Raw genomic sequence first — 16,191 nt, forward strand, 5'->3', positions numbered from 1 at the left:
TAAAACTCATTAAAATTAAACTCATTCTGGAGCTTGCTGCCAACCACCGGCGTTGGCCACCATTTTGTTGCACCACCAACCACCATACATCAAAGATGGTGAGAGGAGACCAGCTGGATTATGTAACTTGGGATAAACAAGTCTCAAGCTGTGGGGTGGGTGGGGGGGATGATAAAGGCTGTGTATAAGTGCGCAACCCTAATTAAATTCCTCTCCCCATTTCATGTATTTTCCCATCACTAATTCTCCCTTCCTTGAAGACACTTCAACAATAGAAGTATGAAAAGAAGTTTTGTGAAAACAAGTTAAAAGAAGCTTTTTTTCCACATGCAACTTCTCCACCAGTGCAAAAGTGACTCAGTGACTCAGTTTCCCCAGACTCCATCCCTGCAATAGGCCCTACAAGTGAAAAATCTCTCCTGTGATGAAAGAGCCTTAAGTAAAATAAGTAGCCCGCACTCCAGAAACAATTGATCTGTCATTGGAATTGAGCGCCTATATTTTTGCCCATGTGCCCGTAGAGAATTGATGAGACTGCCTTTGGAATAGAAAGCCCTGTGTAGATCATAGACTTGAGAAGCTTGGGAAACAGGGAATGGTTGAAGGGAGCCCCCTATGGACCCTCACTACGGAAACCCTCCGCCCCTCCTCAAGAGAACAGCACTTACTTCAGTCAGAGAAATTGAGTGGAGCCCGATACTGTATGTGACTGCGGTGCTAACAGCGCTAATGCTAATGAGGCTAATGTTAGCCGAGAAGCCCCCGAGAGACGGTCATTAACATTTTAGCATTTGCACGCTAGTCTTCGGTACCGTGACCAAAGGGAGCCCCGGGGGCATGTATGGGGCTCAGGGCCGTCCCTGGGGGGACACCACAGCAGTTGTCTATATCTCCTGGGGAGGAAGGCATCAAACCCTCTCTGTATGTGGTGGCTTCCAAAAAAATTAACCCTGCTTCACAAGGCTTTCTGTCTGAGCGATGTGCTGGAGTCCCTATTGTTTTCAGTTTTTTGGGTGCTGCTTTTGTCTCTCTGTTTGTCTGTGTACTATCCCTGCCTGTCTCTCTGTTTGTCTCTCAAACTCCATCATTAATAAAAGAGAAAAGGGAAAAGGCATCTCTGTTGCCCCCACCTGACAGCAAGGATTAATAAGGAAAAAGTCGTCTATCTCTGTTATCGCTGGGGCTTTTTTGCCACTACAGGCCCCCTGACAGAGCTGTTAATAACAGAGCAAAAACCCACAGATCCCCATCTCTGTCTGCATCCTCTCCACCCTGCACTTCTTCTCTCTCCCTCCCCCCGTCACCCACATCTTTTCACCTCTCGCTCACCCTGTCCTCTGCTTTCCCTTTTTCCCCTCATTAGTCAGTGCCTCTCACCTCAGTTGGCTTCTCTGAAAGTCTTTCCCCCCAGCTGCCTAATTCTTGTCTCAGACAAATCTGTCTGAGTCACCCTTCATTTACCTCATCCGTCTCTCCCGTCCTCACCGTCCTCTCCTTGCCTGTCTTCCAGAGGGTACCCGGACGACCCCATCGAGGCCGAGCTGATTGACGAGCGCCACCCTTACATCCACGGCATGTACTCGGCGCCGCTGGCCCAGCCGGAGCGGGGCAGCATGGCCAGCCTGGACCGCATGGGCGGCCGACGCTCGCCCTCCATTGACAGCATCCGCAAGGACCCGCGCTGGCGCGACCCGGACCTGCCCGAGGTCATCGCCATGCTGGGCCACCCCATCGACCCGGTCAAGTCCAACGCCGCCGCCTACCTGCAGCACCTGTGCTACGAAAATGACAAGATCAAGAAGGACGTGCGTCAGCTGAAGGGGATCCCCGTCCTGGTGGGGCTGCTGGACCACCCCAAGTCCGAGGTGCACCGCAAGGCCTGCGGCGCCCTGCGCAACATCTCCTACGGCAAGGACCACGACAACAAGGTGGCCATCAAGAACTGTGACGGCATCCCGGCCCTCATCCGCCTGCTGAGGAAAACCAACGACATGGAGATCCGCGAGCTCATCACAGGTAAGAGGGACTGATTGACAAGTTCATATTCAAGCATGTGGAGAGTCCTGCTGAAATAGACTAAACATTTCCATACATTAAATACAACAAACACAGTGAAACAGTTCATCAATACATCAGTAAAACTCCCCGTCATCAGGCAACAAAACTATTTCAAATCAGCTCTGATCCATTTTTAAACATCAGCTTGAAACCATCCAAGCTGCTGATTGTCTTCAGACTTCCAGTCAAGCTGTTCCACACCCATGTTGCCACATACAAAAACATTTCTTTCCTAGTTTACTCTTGAATGTAGGAGGAACAAAATCAGTTTAACTGCTCCCAGGGGAAGAGCCTTGAGAGGGGTATGTAAAATGTTGCACTGCAAAACATCCTAACAAGTAATTCCATCTCATTTTATTAAGTCTTAAAATCATATTTTTCTTTAAAAAAAAATCTGCCAGTGGGGTGAGACAATTTTACTTGTTCAGTGTAGTACAATTCAACCTGTTTTAAGAATTCCCTTGAAATATGTAGCAATGCCTTGAAATATGTGCTATCACTTCACTTGTTCCAAGATGTTGTCACTTGCATCAAGAAAACTCCTGAGGAAAGTGGAGTTGAGTTGAAACGAGGGAGAGTACCTCACATGATTCTTAACACTTTACCTCAGTGCTGTTAGAAGCATCAAGTAAGACGTCATTTACAATGGCCTTGCCATAGGCGAGCGATTTTCACCTTACGCAGAAACCACCTGCATTGCACTGTTGCAGCTAACGCTGTCGGCTGTCATCTCCAGTGACTGCAGGATTCTTCTTTTTGTGTGCCTAATTAGTCTCAGCTCCCTTTCACTTTGGTATTAAAGCTCTGCTTTTGAGCCTTGAAATGTAACCACCTGAGTCTTAGTTAGTATGCCAGTGCTTTTCACTGGCCTGCACATTCTCCATCTCTTATCTATTCTATTTAGGAACATACTATGTTGGAGGCCATAATACCATTCACTGCATATTAATCTAGGGCTGTGAGGCGTACCATATTAAGTTATACGTGGTTCGATCCACCATATTATACATTTTTTAAATAGTTTTCTCAATATTATTCATGTTCCTAATAAAAAGCCTGAAACATAATTTTCTCCAGATTTATTTCATGGTTTTACTAAGTTGTATAACTATCTACACTGTAGTGTGGGGAGATAATAGTGGAGTCAAACCTATGATTAGAACAGTCATTAGAAACTCTAGTGAATATACTCTCTAGTGAATTAAATTATAGTGAAATTAAACTATTCTTACTTGGAAAAAGAGTAAACAATCTCAATGTTGGAGAAACCTGCTTGAACTCATTAGTTGTTCATAGAGTCATGTACTTTTCATAAAGGGCCATTTTTAAAGGACAAACCAACCACCATCACCACAGTACTGTTACATTGTTAGAGTCAAAATAAAGGAAAACATTTTGATATGTGATATTACTTGTAAGCTTGTAAGCAGAGACAGAGGGCGGTCTGATTCTCTACAGAAAAGCCAGGTGGCATGTAAACGTTAAAGGTTAAACAAAAAGTAATTTACTCCGTTGTGCAATGAAATGTGTTTTCATTCATTCAAGAAAAGGTATAGAAGAAAGCTTTGTCTTAGACGCCGTCATAAGGTTTTGTCTCCTTGACCTGGTAAATGTCAACTGGGAAATTCAATGATGTGTGTGTGTGTGTGTGCGCCTTTCTCTCCAAGTGCTCGGCTAATCTCCAACACGATTGGTTTGACCTGACACACACTGGCCGGTATGCAGGCCATCTGAGAAGGGGCTTTGTTTTCATTGCAGACATGTGAAAATTGAGAAGCGCTGCACAAGTGAGATACTTGACCTTTTTGAAGTAGCCGCCATTTCGAAAATATCCGTCCCTCCCTGAGAGCTAATATGAATGGAGTTAGGTCATTTCACAGTTTGGGGAAGGGCGGTTGGATGGGCTGCGACAGTTGGTGGTCAAGTTGTGAAGGTCTGTGAGGCTATGGGGTGTGTGTGTGTGTGTATGTGTGTGTTTCTGCATTAGGGTTAACCCAACATATTGAGTCGATATTGGCCTTTTGTTAAAAATCTGATATCAGCCTGTCAGTGTCGTCCACCTCTGATATGATAGGTAAGATGCAGTTTGATTGATTGCATATTTATTGTATCATTGATCAATTCTACACTGGTTGTGTATGGGAAGCCCTTAACCTGAATTGATTCTAATGCAACATTTAGAGACGGACATGCATGAATATATCTATTATTATTCCCATTGGATTAATGGATAATTTGAATGTCCCATGGTCTAAATGCTGTTTCAGAGGCTTTTCCACCCTGACAAGAATACAATTCTGGGGGAAACACTGAATTGTTTGGGCATGAAAATGGTCCAATTTAAAGATGGTCAATATTGGCACAAAATATTGTCTGTTGGCAGCTTCACTCCAAAGGTATTGGCATCGGTACTGGTCTTCAGAAACCCATATCAGTTGAACTCTAGTGTGCATGCATGCATACGTTTGTGTCCGTGTGTGTGTGTCCGTGTGTGTGTGTGTGTGTGTGTGTGTGTGTGTGTGCGGAGGCTTCCTCTGCTCTGACAGAGATGTCGCGGTGAGCGATGGCTGTGCCGCAGCACAAATGATTGCCTTTACAGCACCGCGTCGCTTCCAATCGCAGCTAAAAATAACCCTGCACCACAAGACAAGGAGGACAGAACGGAGGGAGGGTTTTTTATTTTTTTCTCTCTCTCTCCTTATCCGCCCTCTCTTGCTCACTCTAATTCTTTCACTCTCTTTCTTTTATTATCCACACTCTTGCTTATTTTCCTTCTGTCTCTCTCTCTCTTGCTATATCTGTTTTTCTTCCTATCCTCTCTCTCTCTCTCTCTCTCTCTCTCTCTCTCTCTCCCTCTCTCTCTCTTTCAGCCATAGGTTTCCACTGCCAGTGCTTTGGCCCCAATGAAAACAGGCCAGTCACAATGCAAGCTCAGCTTACAGCCTCAGCCCGTGTGGCTAGAATTGGCTGTGTTTTTCTACAATTAAATATAATTGGGGGGTTTTAAATATAGGCCCCTTTTCTTAGTCCATGTGTTTTAAGAGTTTGCTGTTGGAGTTTACGCTCTGCCCGAAAAACCACAGCGAGCTCTGTTTTCTGCAGGGGGAAACGGGTGACGTGGAAGTAACCAAATGGTTTCATTATCCAACACACAAGACAGACAGACCAGTAGTTTATATTTTTAGAGCTTTGTAGCGTTCAGAGTAATTCTATTTTCCCTCCCGGTAGGCTCTGGGCTGTTTGCGCCCTCCAGCAATTCCCGCTCTGGAAATGTAGATTATTAAGCGGATTTGTCTCCTGTTTTTCCAGCAGGAGATGTCTGAGTTTTGTGGACTGACAGCCAGGCAGGTGTCTGCTGCAGCCTTTGTTGTTTCAGTGAAAAATGCATATAGGGCAAGTTAGCAGGCCCTCTCCTGGAAGACTGATGATGTCTAGCTGTTGCGTGCTTACACGTGTGTGTGTGTGTGTGTGTGTGTGTGTGTGTGTGTCTGCACCATGGGTTTGTGTGTATTTTCTAGTGTAAGTTAGTATATCCCGTTTAGTGGATGCTTTGGTCCTTGAATGTACATTATGTTACAGCAATAGAACAACAGCGCATTTGATTTTTAGGATTTTATTTAGACTCTGCTCCTTTGATGGCGCTACAGCTCAGCTTTGATTAGTCGCCCATTTGACCAAACCTGCTCTCCACTGGCTCTACAGTGATGGATCATGGCAGATGCTGTTAAACCAGCCTCAACAAAGGCAGATGTGTGGGTGCATTTCAGATTTCATATCAAAATGGAGAGAAATGAACTTGATAAAAGCCACATTGTTTGTCAGATTTGTCATTCGTCTCTGAAGTACTCTGGTAACACGACCCCACTTAACGTGCTCACCTGACTAGATGCCGCTCAGATGCTAAATTTGTGGATCTGAAGCAGACACAGCTGGATAAGGCATTCACCTATAAACTGCTGTCTACTTCAGTCCGGGCAGAGAAGTAACAGTTATTTTTAGTTGACTAATTAGAACTTTTTTCAAAAGCACCCACTTAGTGTGTGTGTTTGTGTTTTACAGTAAATAAGTTCAACACACAAATGCTCTTTAAAACTCTGACCCCAAGAATCAAAATCAAATGGCATTCCCAAAGATTCCCACCCCTACTATACGACTACTTTACTACTAATGATAAATCAAACATATTCATTTGTATGAAATCTGATAAAAGTAGTATCAATAGAATCCAGATTAGAATTCAGGTTAAGGGCTTCCCATAGACGGCAAGTGTAGTATTGTATAGTAGTGTAGTATCTGTAGTATCTAAAAATAAAATCTAATCCAGTAAGTGTTGTTCACCTCGGATATGATGGATATGATATCCATCATATCAGAGGTGAACAACACTTACTGGATTAGATTTTATTTTTAATCAAAGCCTAATATTGGCCCAAAGTATCTCTCTAACCCTACTAGCAGCGTTAGTGCCGTACTCTACCTGTTGACCTATATAGGACCACATATATAACTGTGTGAGTCATACTCCTGGACAGGCTCCTCCTGAGATGTAGATTAGACCTCTTCTTCCATGCCAGTAGAGTGGCCAGCGACAAGGCCGGCATACCCATTAGTCCTGGATGAAAGGGCTGCCGTTGATGCATAAACGCCCTCTTCCAGTACAGCACTTCATGGAAATATAGCTGACCCACTAATCACTGGAAACTACTGCACCGATCTATAGTGGTGGAGGTGTGTCTTACTTGCTTTATTTTGTTGTATGAGTGTAATAATTGCTTTAGTTTGGATGTTATATTATGTGTATGTATGCACACACACACACACACACTCTCTCTCTCTCTCACACACACACACACATAGATTGTGCTGTGAGCTCCCACCCTCTGCCACCCTGCCAAGATCCAAGTGACGACCTGCTGAGGCCGATTACAGCATTCACCAATATTTCCATATGTGTGTGTGTGTGTGTGTGTGAGTGTGTGAGTGTGTGTGTGTGTGCCCAAGTCCTTCCTACCTTATTTCATTAGCTGCTTACTGTGGATCGACAAGACCTCCTGCCTCAGCCTGCTAATAGTCCCCCCCCAGCGCATACACACAGGCAAAGCACTTATACACAATCTGCCACATGTGAACACACACACACACACACACACACACACACACACACACACACACACACACGCACACACACACACACCTCCTCTAGGTTCTGTAGGCAGGCAACAGAGTGAGTTCACTTACTGAGGCCTTCTCCTCCTCCTCTTCCTCCTCCTCCCTTGTCTGGTCTCTGGTACGCCAATTACCTCCTCTCTCTCGCTCTTTCTCTCCTCTGTCTTTCCCACTTTCTCTCGGTGTCTTTCTGTCTTTCTCTCACTTTCATTCTCTCCTTGCTCTCTGCCTCGGCCTCTCTTTTTCACTGTCTGTCTCGGTAATTCCCCCTCTCTTTCCCTCTCCCTCCCTGTTCTCCACCGAGGGTGTGATGGATGGCAGGGGGGGGGGGGAGGAGGAGGAGGAGAGCGGTAATGGGCAGAACTAAGTGAATAGCCCTGTTAGAAGAGCAGCGTGTCTGCCAGCAGCGCCCAGGAAATTCAATTAGCCCACCCCAGCCGCAGCCTCAGCACTGTTACGAGTCCCAGTTCGAGTCCCAGTCCTAGTCAGAGTCATAGTTCCAGTCAGGGTCCTAGTGCTAGACTCAGCTCCAGCTCCAGCTCTAGCTCTAGCTCCAGCTCCAGCTCCAGCTCTAGCTCCAGCTCCAGCTCCAGCTCCAGCTCTAGCTCTAGCTCCAGCTCTAGCTCTAGCTCCAGCTCCAGCTCTAGCTCCAGCTCCAGCTCTAGCTCCAGCTCCAGCTCTAGCTCTAGCTCTAGCTCCAGCTCTAGCTCTAGCTCTAGCTCTAGCTCTAGCTCCAGCTCCAGCTCCAGCTCCAGCTCCAGCTCCAGCTCCAGCTCCAGCTCCAGCTCCAGTCCAAGTCCCAGCTCCAGTTGCAGTCCCGGTTCCAGCCCCAACCTCAGCCTCAGCCCCAGTTTAAGCCCCAGTCCTAAACCCTCCTTTAGCATCATCCTGAACTCCGGTCCCAACCTCGATCCCAGTCCCAAATTCAACCTCAAGCCAGATCCCAGTCCCAGTCCCAGTCCCAGCCCCAGCCCCGGTCCCAGTCCCAGCCCCAGTCCCAGTCCTAGTCCCAGTCCCAGTCCCACTAGCCCTCACATCCAGGGGCCAAAGAGAGAGGGATGGGAGAAGGAGTAAGGGGAGAGAGGAGCAGAGGGTAATGCCCAATAAAAAGTCAGCTCACAGCTCCACTTGACTGTCTTCCATACTTAGCAGCACAGAACTGTATGCACATTCAGTATAAGTCCTGCTGGGTTGCATATGAATCATGAGAAGATGTAGAAACCTGCACACTAATAGCTGCCTTTTTCTACTCTCATTTATTGTGACAAACAAACCGACGATGTTTCAATCTGAGCTGGATCTCCATCAGGTCATGTCAGGCTCTGACAAAAATCCAACTGCTGATCAAAAGCGTTATCTGTCTGTTTGTGACAATAAACGGCGGGAAAAGGCAGGTAGTAATGTGCGAGTTTAACTTTATCCTGCTGCTGGATTGAATTTGAGACACAGGAAACAAAAGCAAAAACTGAGACTCTCTAGGGAACCCAAACATAGTGAAAGAATGTTGCTGCAAACCAGTTCTCGAGCTTTTTCATCTAATATGCCATGCATTTCCCTAGTTATTGATATTAAAGCATAGAATTGGTGTATGTATACATCCTTCTCCAAAGTTATGTCTTCCGTTATTTTCATGGCGTTTCTGCTTTACAGGGTTTCCACTGGTTATCGAACATCGTTGAATTTTCAGAGGGACTATCAGGGAATTTTACGAATGGGACGTTTTACAGGAATATACCAGGACGTATTTTACTACTTGTTTCACACATTCATTGCATTAGATGGTGGTTTTCATCTGGTTTTCTTTGCAGCAAGCCCAACTGTAGTGGAAACCAGACTGTTTACCACTTTAGAACTTTTCTCAGCGGAAAAACAACATTAACAAACCAGAAGGGAATTTTTTTAGGTCTTTTATTTTTTTGGTATTGGAAGTGCTCCGACTTGGTTATGGCAGGTCATAGAAAAGTCATGGAATTTTACATTAGGGGCCCGGTGGGAACACTGGCTTTATTAGATGGTACATTTGAGAGAAAGGGGGTGATATGACTAAGATCATAATCTAGATTTGACCCCATGATCCCCTTTCCACTTTGCATTAACAGACTGGGTGATCAGAGAGAGCAGTGGATAGAGCAAAAATGCAAAGACACATGAAGATCTGATCTCCCAGACCACCAGTGGAGGTGGTCAGAGATGCATTTGGCCACACGAACAACAAATGCAATGCATTACAGTTGACATGAAGCAACTACAGACACGGAACTAAACTTTTGGATCCCGCCGGGAAGCAAATGGAAAGCAGGCAGCTCGGAGAGTAACATTATGAGAGGAGGAAGCGTGTGTGGCGGTGTTTTTGTGAGGGAAAGGGAAGTGTGGTTTCAGTGTGTATTACTGAAGATGCATTTTAAAATCAGGCGTAAATGTAATCCAGCTACAGCACATCGAGACACAATCCAGATAGGAGATGCTTGTTAATGTCAGGTATAATGGGGGCCTTTGACTTTGAGACACCGGGACACCATGATCACATCTACCTTTGACAAGCTGACAGAGGACAGTAATGGACTAAACTGTATAGATTCAGCGGCCTGAAACGGTGGCAGGACGCAGGATGGAGATCGTCACTTCCACAGTGCTCTGTCATCTTAAATAACATTCTGGCTGTGGGCTATACGGCTGTCGTGTTTGATGGATCACAGCTACGGCACAAAGACTTGCCTTTTCCCCCCTCTGGCAGATGTGATCACCATAAACCCGGACTGATTCTTTAGGCCTGAGCAGTGTTTCAGCTGTAATACTGTAGGTGATATTGAGCAGCCAGTCGGGACTGAGAAAGGTTTTTGTGTGATACTGGTGGAAGCCTGTCCTCAAATCTGTGTTAGATTGTTCTTAATTGGAGAAAAATGCAATGCAACCAAAGCTCATCTATCTTGGAGTAATTGTTACTTTAGTACAGAGGTTTAGATTGGCTCCCTGCATTTTGCGGTCTGTTGTTTGTTTTTGTAATTTGCTTTTTCGTCATGTACTGGCCAAGGCAAGACAAATCGAAGGCCGCACTATTTTAAGTCAATTTTGTGTACTGAAATACATTTCAGACCATGTTGGACACGGTCTATTGAACCTGTTATATGATTGTGGAGAAACAATAAAACTCAACATACACAGCGTAAATTAGAAGCATCATGCACCACTAATCTCATAGTGGGGCGTACACAAAAGGCTTTTATCTAAAGCTTGAGTGTCGAACTCCGTACTACGTTTTGTGGATTATTAATGTGTTGTTTATTTCTTCCTCCATTGCAGAAAATCTGGGGTAAATTGCAGACCTCATAAATTAGGCTCTAAGTACCAATTCGCATAGCTTGTCTATGCTACACAACATGGATAGAAACAGTGGAGTTCCAACGTATCCAAAAAATGACTTTGATTCAGGGTCAGGAATAATGTGCATAGTTGTGAAAAAGACAAAACAATAGCTAATGAGCTAACGTTAGCACTCAGTAACATTCTGTGAGGTTTTTTTCTCCTTCAGCCAATTTTACAAATGCCAAACATCCAGTGCTAAAAATATACCAAACTGTGGATGCTTACGTTACAATATGCAACCAACTTTTGCTAGCCATAGTTAGCATTTTGGAAGACAAGTGGATTTTAACTGCCATGCATTTGTTTCTCAAAAATAACAACAAAATGTGTGACAAAGATGTCATATTTATTGGAGAAGTCACGAACGCTTCAGTGGGAAGAGACAGAAAAGTGTTGTCTGGCTTCCCCGGCTTCCCCGTCCTTCCCCTCCCGTGTCTATCGTTTGCTTGTCTTCCCTTAGCTCATGTTGTTAACTGTGTGGCTGCTAGTTTGACCGCATGTTGAATGCCGCTTGTCAGGCCTAATGGACTGATGCTAATGGCACAACGGTGGAGGTAATCAAGCCTTCAGCCTGGCAGGCAGGCATGAATGTTAGCTAGTTGTCGTCGTCCCTCTCTTTTCTCTCTCTCTCTCTCTCTCTCTCTCTCTCTCTCTCTCTCTCTGGCTTTCCCCGGCGCCCCTCTCGTTCCCCCACAACGCCACATTTGTTGTCAGTGTTATTCATGCCTGGATGCTGATACCGCCTCTCTTCTATGCTCACTCTCTCGGTCACTCGCGCTCTTATTCATGCCGCCTTCAAGTGCTCCCCATAAGCCCCTACTTCTGAGTTTGGAAGTCGTGAGATACGACTTCGGCATTCAAGTGCAGTTGGTCAGAAGAAATGAAAAAATTGACCCTGTAAAAAATAGTATTTTTGGTGGCTGCTGAAGGAAGAGGAGAATGAAGAGGAGAAAATGTGCATCAAAGCATGTAATTGATGTTTTACTAAAACCAAAAATGCGTGACAGCTTAAAGTTAAACAAAAAGTAAAAAGAGACACAAACAACAGGACAAATTTCGACAAAAGGCCAAACAATAAAAAATAATAACAAAAATACATCACTTTTACCACCAGTTGTTGATGTGGCTTCCATGCTCTCCACTCCTTAAATATCTCTCAACTCAGGCATCATAGAAATTCCCACTTTCTCAGTCATATTTACCACTTTGTTAGGTCATTCATTTGCTCTCAACTTGGAATTCTGATATTTTTGACAGCACTTCAAGGCAGCATTAGCTCTTTCACTCTCACTCACACAGATACACTCAGATGCAAACAACAATACAACTAAACACACACACACACACACACACACACCTCCGATCCAAGTCTAATGCTGTCTTCAAGTGCTGTCAGAAATATCCTAGTTGTATTTTAAGTTTTACAGTTTAATACAAAGACACAAATAAGCAATCCCTTGTTGTATCAGTGGAGTGCAGAGAAGTGTGTATGTGTGTGTGTGTGTGTGTGTGTGTGTAAGTGCCATGCAGAGGCCAAGATTTCTCGAATCAAACAGCCACCGATATAACTGCTTACAGATTGTGCTCTGTTAATATTTCCAACCGAAAGCACTTGAAGTCGAAGCAGGAAACGACAAGGAGCACTTGAAGGCAGCATAAGTCACAGCGCAGTTCCACTGAAACGCCAACAATGACATTGACCACCCATTCACCCTACAGCCACACACAGAAACACACCCACACACAGAAACGCACACCACACACAAGGGCCTAGTATGCGTTTTAGCCCAATAAGTTTTCTTCTTTTTTTTTTCTTGTTTTATTGGAAGAAGGTAGCAGTGTTCTCCAGGCATAACCGCACCAGAAGGACTGGAGGTATTTTTAGCCTGGGCCGGCCTGCAGAGACTTTTTTTTTTTTCTGTGTGCACTGAGCATGATTTAACAGAGGAAATATTGACCAGCTGGAAAATGTACAGAAACCGTTTTAAAGAACAGGGCTGGGGAGGTATGACAGTTTCACTGCTCTGCTAATGGTCTATTATTGTGGGGCAAGGGGGATCTCAAGAGTTTGCGTGTATGTGTGTGTGTGTGTGTGTGTGTGTGTGTGTGTGTCGGTGTGTGTGTACGTGCTTATGTATGCGGTGTGCATGCATCTGTCAGTATGCGTATGTGTGTGGTTAATCTTAACGCCGTAGCTCCTGGCTGTTGTTCCTTCAGAGTAACAAATCACTTGTTGTAAGTCGCTCCAGATAAGAATGTCAGCTAAATGCCTAAAATGTAAATGGAGAGAGGGCGATGAGTGGGGGGCGAGAAAGAGCAGAGAGAGAGAGAGAGAGAGAGACCTGAGGGATGGGTTAATAAAAACAGAAACTCAGGCCCTGTGTCAGACACGGACTTTGAAGTGTTTTTTTCTTTTTTTCTTTTTTTTTGCATAATATTTTGTTCTCGTCAAACTGCAGGCCTCGCTCCAGCGCTTCCATTTGTCGGAGTGAAATCCCTCCTGATGCCGGCGCTTTATCGCAGCAGTTTCGCCGGGGCCCGCCGCCGCCCGGCTGTGTTTCCAAAATTTCCTCCTCGTCGTCGCCCCATCTATCTCTCGCTCTTTGTTGAAACCTCCGGATGCACACGGCCCGCTCGATTTAGTTTGCCTCTCTGTGTGGGAGTGTAAAATGGGCTGCCTGTTGTAGAGATGTGTGGGTAAATAGAGAACACAAATGCTATCGATGCTTTTTCTCCAGGTTAGGGAGAAGGATCCACACACACACCCATCTGTATACTGTTTGAATTACAAAGTTATCAATTCTTCCCATTTTACACTCTCTGAAGAACTAAAACAGTCCTGTAATACATTTTAGAATGACACTATACGAATATCTATATGCAATAATACCCTAGTGGAATATTATGGCAGTGTTATAGGGCCACCATAGGAGATAAGAAATATCATAACTCACTGTTGAGTACCACTCACACTGTAAGTGCCTAAGAATATAATAGGAATATTATCTACATTTTTATAATATTATATAAAAAAATACCATAAAGTAGGATACAGTCCCTATAAACTCACTATTGAGTACCACAGACTAAGTGGTACTCAGCTGAGCCGCCGTAGGAATATTCTAAAAAATACTATAGTGATACCATAAGAGGTAAATATTATAGTCATTTTTCACTAGGGCAGACAGAAAATTGATTTTCTTTTTGTGAAATTTGGCTCACCGCCAATCTAAAAAAAATGCAGTTTGGATGCGAATGTATGAGTCGGCGTTTGACCGGCATGTTTTTTTCCTGCAATATATAGGCTCCTCTACTGCTGCTGTTATGTTGTTAACTCTCTCTCCCTCCATCTTGTCTTTCCTTTCTCTCTCTCTCTCTCTCTCCTCTTATCTCTCCCCTCCCCCCCCTCCTCTCCTATCCCTTGCCTCTTTCTCTGTCCTCTCCTTTCTCCTTTCATTCTCCTCCTACCTTCCTCCATTTTTCTCCCATCTCTTCCTCCCCTCTCCTCTCCCTGTTTCTCTCTTCCCATCCTCCTCTATTTCTCTCCCATCCCCTTCCTCCTCCCTCCTTATCCTCCCTCTCTCCATTTTTCGATCCTATTTCTCCTCCTAATCCCCTTTCCCTCCTATCCCCCATTTCTTTCCCCCCCTATCCTCATCCTCCATTTCTCTCCTATCCTTTCCTCCCTCCTCCCATAGGAACCCTGTGGAACCTGTCGTCCTATGAGCCTCTGAAGATGGTGATCATCAACCACGGCCTGCAGACTATGACCAACGAGGTCATCATCCCCCACTCGGGGTGGGAGCACGAGCCCAACGAAGACTCCAAGCCCCGCGACGCTGAGTGGACCACCGTCTTCAAGAACACCTCTGGGTGCCTCAGGTAGGGTTAGACCCAAAGCATCAATATCAAGATCAATACTACACTGGTTATGTGTGGGAAGCCCTGAACAGGAACTTAGAGAGGTGTATTCCAGACACGGAAAGTCAGGGGATTTGATGAATTCCCTGGGGAAGTCTGGGAATATCAGGGAATTTCACAATTGGGTCACATGCCAGAGTGTATTTCACAACTTTTTTCACACATTCATCGCCTTAGATGGAGGTTTTCAGCTGTTTTTCTACAATGTATACCCAACTGTAGAAGAAACCACACTGTTTACCCCTTTAAAACTTTTCCGAGCTGAAAAACAACATTAGCAAACCAGGCAGGAATAGCATTTTTAGGTCAGGGAAGCGCTCCGACTTAGTTGTGGAAAGTCGTCTAATTTTGCATCAGGGCCACAGTGGGAGCCCCGCCGTAACTTTAGTCTAATGCGACATTTTGATCAGATTCAGTATGGATGAATAGGTTTTATCATTACTATTTTTACTAGTATCCTGGGAGAGTTTTAGTGTCCCATGATCTAAATGGTGTTTTAGAGGCTTTTCCACCCCGACAAGAACAGAACTGTGGGGGAAACACTTGAATACTTGGACATTTTTGGCATGAAAATGGTCAAATTTAAAGATAGTAAATATCGTCTATTGGCAGCTTCAATCTAAAAGTAGTGGTATTGGTATCGACCTTCAAAAATCCATTGAACCCTAACCTCAGGTAACCCCTGGAAAATTCTCGGAACGTTTTCCAGGCCTGAAAAACTCTGGGAAAATGATAGCCAAAATTGGTTAAGCTCAGTTGCTGGTAGACAGACTGAAACGTTAAGAGGTAATTATTGCCCAAACATCCAATTTCCTGATGACATAAGTCTCAAGTGGTAATTACAGCTAGACAAAACAAGAGCTGGACATTCAAATCAGCAATTAAAACAAGTCATAATAGACACTGACAAATATCGGGCATGAAAAATTATTTGCAAAAATGTGCATCCCTATAAAAGAATGAAGGACTGGAGACCGAATTTGAGGCTATGAGACTACAGGTCTGCTTCTACTGAGGCCGGACCATGGTCAAACTTTGGGTACGAAGATAATTTATGGTATGACAGATGCTGCGTTCCGACCTCATCTGTACAACTTGTGTATGTGAAGTATGCAGGATGGCTGTCTGCAGTGTGATTCAAGGCTGAGGAGGGTCTGCGGCTGTGAGAAAACATGAAACTATTTAGGACGTTTAATTCCTTCAAGGTTGTCTCCTTTTGACCACGTACATACACACAGCAGGGGATAATAGCAACACATCATGTATCAATAGCATGTCGGCAATAACACATCTTTGACGCAGGTTGTTTGGAAAGTTAAGATGCAACAAATGTGTCGTTCCTTACTAGACATCTGAAGCAGATCTGTGTCTTCTATCTGAAGCAGATGGGTTGGCAAGATGGCCTCACTGTTTTTTTTCCTTGTAAAGTTTTAAAGTTCAGTTTTAAATTCCAACTTTAGATGGCGATGACAACAGTACAAGACTGAAAAAGCACAACTCGCGGTTGTTTTACCCAGAGTTTAATTGCAATGCTTAAGTAAATGATCAATAGCATGTCTCACACTGCTGCTGCTGTACCCATTAGTGGTGGTTATTAAAACATTCGGTCTCTGACCTATAGCGGCCATCTTGGAAACTAACTCTTAAACACATCGTGTTTAAGAGTAAGACCTTCAAGGATAA

At 44.6% G+C, this 16,191-nt stretch overlaps 1 protein-coding gene across 3 annotated transcripts in view; it reads left to right on the forward strand.

The window, feature by feature from the left end:
- arvcfb (ARVCF delta catenin family member b) overlaps positions 1 to 16,191 on the forward strand; it is a 109,274-nt gene that overhangs the window by 47,149 nt on the left and 45,934 nt on the right. For all 3 annotated transcript variants that reach the window (XM_078284981.1, XM_078284982.1, XM_078284980.1), the window contains exons 5-6: positions 1,511 to 2,016; positions 14,286 to 14,469. In XM_078284981.1, coding sequence (XP_078141107.1) covers positions 1,511 to 2,016; positions 14,286 to 14,469 — 690 coding nt within the window. The remainder of the gene's footprint in view (positions 1 to 1,510; positions 2,017 to 14,285; positions 14,470 to 16,191) is intronic.

Source organism: Centroberyx gerrardi, chromosome 8 (assembly GCF_048128805.1).
Source record: "Centroberyx gerrardi isolate f3 chromosome 8, fCenGer3.hap1.cur.20231027, whole genome shotgun sequence".
Lineage (NCBI taxonomy): Eukaryota > Metazoa > Chordata > Actinopteri > Beryciformes > Berycidae > Centroberyx > Centroberyx gerrardi.